The 3,610-nt window shown below is 30.0% G+C and overlaps 1 protein-coding gene across 1 annotated transcript in view; it reads left to right on the forward strand.

The window, feature by feature from the left end:
- Positions 1–1,350: 1,350 nt before the first annotated feature.
- LOC101514870 (probable glucan 1,3-beta-glucosidase A) overlaps positions 1,351–3,610 on the forward strand; it is a 9,226-nt gene continuing 6,966 nt past the window's right edge. The window contains exons 1-4 of the mRNA XM_004513650.1: positions 1,351–1,539; positions 1,626–1,745; positions 2,578–2,747; positions 3,071–3,226. Coding sequence (XP_004513707.1) covers positions 1,351–1,539; positions 1,626–1,745; positions 2,578–2,747; positions 3,071–3,226 — 635 coding nt within the window. The remainder of the gene's footprint in view (positions 1,540–1,625; positions 1,746–2,577; positions 2,748–3,070; positions 3,227–3,610) is intronic.

Genomic DNA, 3,610 nt, shown 5'->3' on the forward strand with positions numbered 1-3,610 from the left:
CATTTTCTCAAGTTTAGATGTGGGTAGTTTTCTTGGCTTCAAAGGAAAAAATAAACGGTGCAAGTCAGAAAATCCTGGCTTCGAAGGAAAAAGAAAAGGGTGCGGGTAAGAAATCCCGACTTCAAAAGAAAAATAAAGGGGCAAATCAGTCATCTCACCACTTCAATCAAAGGTTGTGGGTTAGTCATCGCGAATTTTAAATCATATGGTGCAAGTTTGTCATCCTGACTCTTAAATCAAAGGATACGAGTCAGTGTCCCAACTTTAAATTTATACACTATTGAAAATATGAAATGTCATGAACGGATTTGATGAATGAACATTTTGCTTCATTTTCATATATATTTTTTTCAATTTTCTTAATCAACATATTTTTTCAATGTTTTTTCTTTCTATCTCTTTCAACTCCTTACGAACATGATCCTTTGATTCATGGATGAAAAATGTGCACTACTTCAAATAAATATTAGTTATTGTCCTTTTGATCTTTAAAGAGATTATTTGTTACATCTTCAACTTGATCCCTAGTTGCCCTTGTCTTTCGTGTAAAAACACCATACTATTTATGGCCTCTTAACATTCACATTTTTTGTGCCCCATCAAATGATTATCATAAAAAATGCATTTTGACAAAATATATTTATAACACAAGAAATTAGTGAAGGAAGATTCAAATAATGATATTTAGTGAGAAAATATATGGTACAAAAAAAAGGTTCAAATAATGATATTTAATGAGAAAATATATGGTACAAAAAAAAAAGATTTATAGAAATAAAAGAAGATAAGGTGATCTCGTGTGGGTAAATGACCCAATTTGTTAGTAGTATTTCATAAAGAAGTGTGCTAGTAACTAATGCCACAATTTCAATCATGTTTGTAACCCATTTTGGAAGATATGATTTGCCTTAATCTATCTTCACAATCTTTCAATATATTCTGCTTCGACTTTGTTCTCTATAAGTAAGCCATATTCTTTGGTTAAACTTTTTTAGATTCTCAAACTAGTGGTCTTCTTTTATTCTTTTTTTTTTTTTGCCCTAATTTTACTTAGATTTACCGAACTCTTGAATCGTTTTGATTGGTGATTGTGATGAATGATCATTTTCATAAGAGTTAGTATTAACATTGTTAGTATTTTTTAATCACAAAATTGAAAGCTTGGTAGAAATCCATGTTTAAAATAACATGATTCCATTGTATGTCTAAGTTTCTCGTAGAAAGAACACATCTTAACCTAGACATTACCTCTTCCTAGACAAGAGGAACACCGTCATCCATGTGAATTTGGAGTGAAACCTATGTTCTGATTGGAGTTTTTAAGTAACATTTTAAAGTTTTTGCGCCATAATGCTTCTCCACATTTGTTGCTCTTGCAAAAGAATAGAAGGGAAGACCTTGTCGACCTCTAACAAGGGTTCTATCATCAATATTTGGGTTTTGATAGTATTGAAAGAATCATTGAAGCCTTTCATGAAACATATGATGAATTCAGTTTCACATTGTTTCTTGAGTAAATTGATGGCATTGCAACTACAAGTAGGTAAGACACAACGATTCTTTAGATCCTACCATTTACATTGTAGGCAAAAACATAAGACATAGTGACAACTGATGTTTCAAAGGTTAGAGGATGGAGAGATGATGACCCATCCATTTTTGAAATAACCATTGTAGCAAGATTGCAAGGAGAATTCCAAGTAACAAATGGTTACGGGCCAACAAAAGTTGCACAAGTTATGAAGGTAATAGTCACAAACACATGTTTGATAAGTTTGTTAGATTTAAGATGTTTTACCGTGACTCTGATAAATCTACATGATACAAAAACATAAAATCTACGTGATACAAAACATACAATTGTTTAGTGATATATTTATAGTAATTTTTATTAAATCAACTAGTTTTATTAATAATAAGAAATAATAATGTCATATGAGACCTTTTGTAAATTATTGACATGTTTTTCACAACATTATTATTAGATAAAATTTTATAGTCTCTACTTATATAAATTAAGTTCAAGTAGTTATTGACATGAACAGCAGGTTAAAACTAATATCTAAAAAAAATTAGAAAAATATATTGATTGATATATATTAGTATCATTTCATATAATTTGTGGACATTTTTACGTTGAAAAGTAATTGGATACATGTCAAAGGAGGATTTGTATTCCCTCATCTCCCCATTAAATTTATTAGCTCCATTTATAGGTTTTGTAAATTATAAAGTCTAATAAAATTTTAATGATAATGATAAAATGATGAACATGACTCTTTATGTTTAATTCTCGCGTACAACAAATTTAGAACGTGAGTAAAGTCAGATGTGTATTCAATCACCTTTTAATTAGATTGTTTGTGATTTCAAAATTCGAAAAGACAACTATCATTTAAAATTATTGTTCCAGATATTCTTTTAAATTAATACACTTGAATCATGTTCTTAATATTTCTATTCTTTCATAATTGATAATATTTTTCCAGTACAAATGACAGTCATTAGCATGATATTTTGTGTTTTAATTTTTCAAGCTAATGTCATCTTAATTAAAATTGATTTGCGTTTTTTCAGGAACATTGGAGCACCTTTATAGTTGAAGATGACTTCAAGTTCATTGCAAGCATTGGACTAAATGCAGTTAGAATTCCAGTGGGTTGGTGGATAGCAAGTGGCCCAATTCCACCATGGCCTTATGTTGGAGGCTTATTGAACGCACTAGACAATGCCTTCCCATGGGCACATAAGCCCATTAACTCAACAAACCCTTTTTAAAAATGGGGAATTTTCACATAAAAAATCAACAACACGGGAAATAAGATAATTATCAGTAGTTAAATTGATACTAATAAGAATGTTACGACTTTTCTCGAAAGGGTTTGAACTATGTCCCTTAAAATTACAAGATCAATGTTTTTTACCATGATGCTAGTATCTTTTATATATTTCTGCCAAATTTGGTTAGATAAAAGCTAGATTCTAAAATGAATTTTTTTTTAATATATAATGAATTGATATTGAAATATTAGCATAACAAGTAATATCTTTATTAACAATTTATCTGTAGGAAATATGGATTAAAAATCATCATTGATCTTCATGCTGCACCTGGTTCTCAAAACGGATTTCAACATAGCTCTTCAAAAGATGGTTCACAAGAATGGGGAAAAGAAGATGAAAATATCCAAGAAACAGTTGATGTTATAAGCTTCCTAATTGCAAGGTTTATATATATAGTGTTGGGAAAAAATCAGAGATAATTAGCGATAACTATCTCAATAGTGCGGAATATTTTTTCCCCCACCTGTGCAGATAAATGACCAAACAGAAAATACAATTCCACATAGGAAAAATAATTGGCAGAAAATTAAATATGAGACAAACACAATTTTTAACGTGGAAAACTTCCCTCAAATTGAGAGAATAAAAACAACGGGACCTAGTCCAGTAAAACTTCCACTATAATAATTAATGGGTACACAAAGAGTTTTCCTAATAACAATAGGGAATATCAATCAACAATAACAACCCTATAACAACCTTATAACAACCTTCCACTAAAGTGGGTATGCCAAAGTAACTCTCAGAGAAGATAAAACTACTCAAA

Source organism: Cicer arietinum, chromosome 2, assembly GCF_000331145.2.
Source record: "Cicer arietinum cultivar CDC Frontier isolate Library 1 chromosome 2, Cicar.CDCFrontier_v2.0, whole genome shotgun sequence".
Classification (NCBI taxonomy): Eukaryota; Viridiplantae; Streptophyta; class Magnoliopsida; order Fabales; family Fabaceae; genus Cicer; species Cicer arietinum.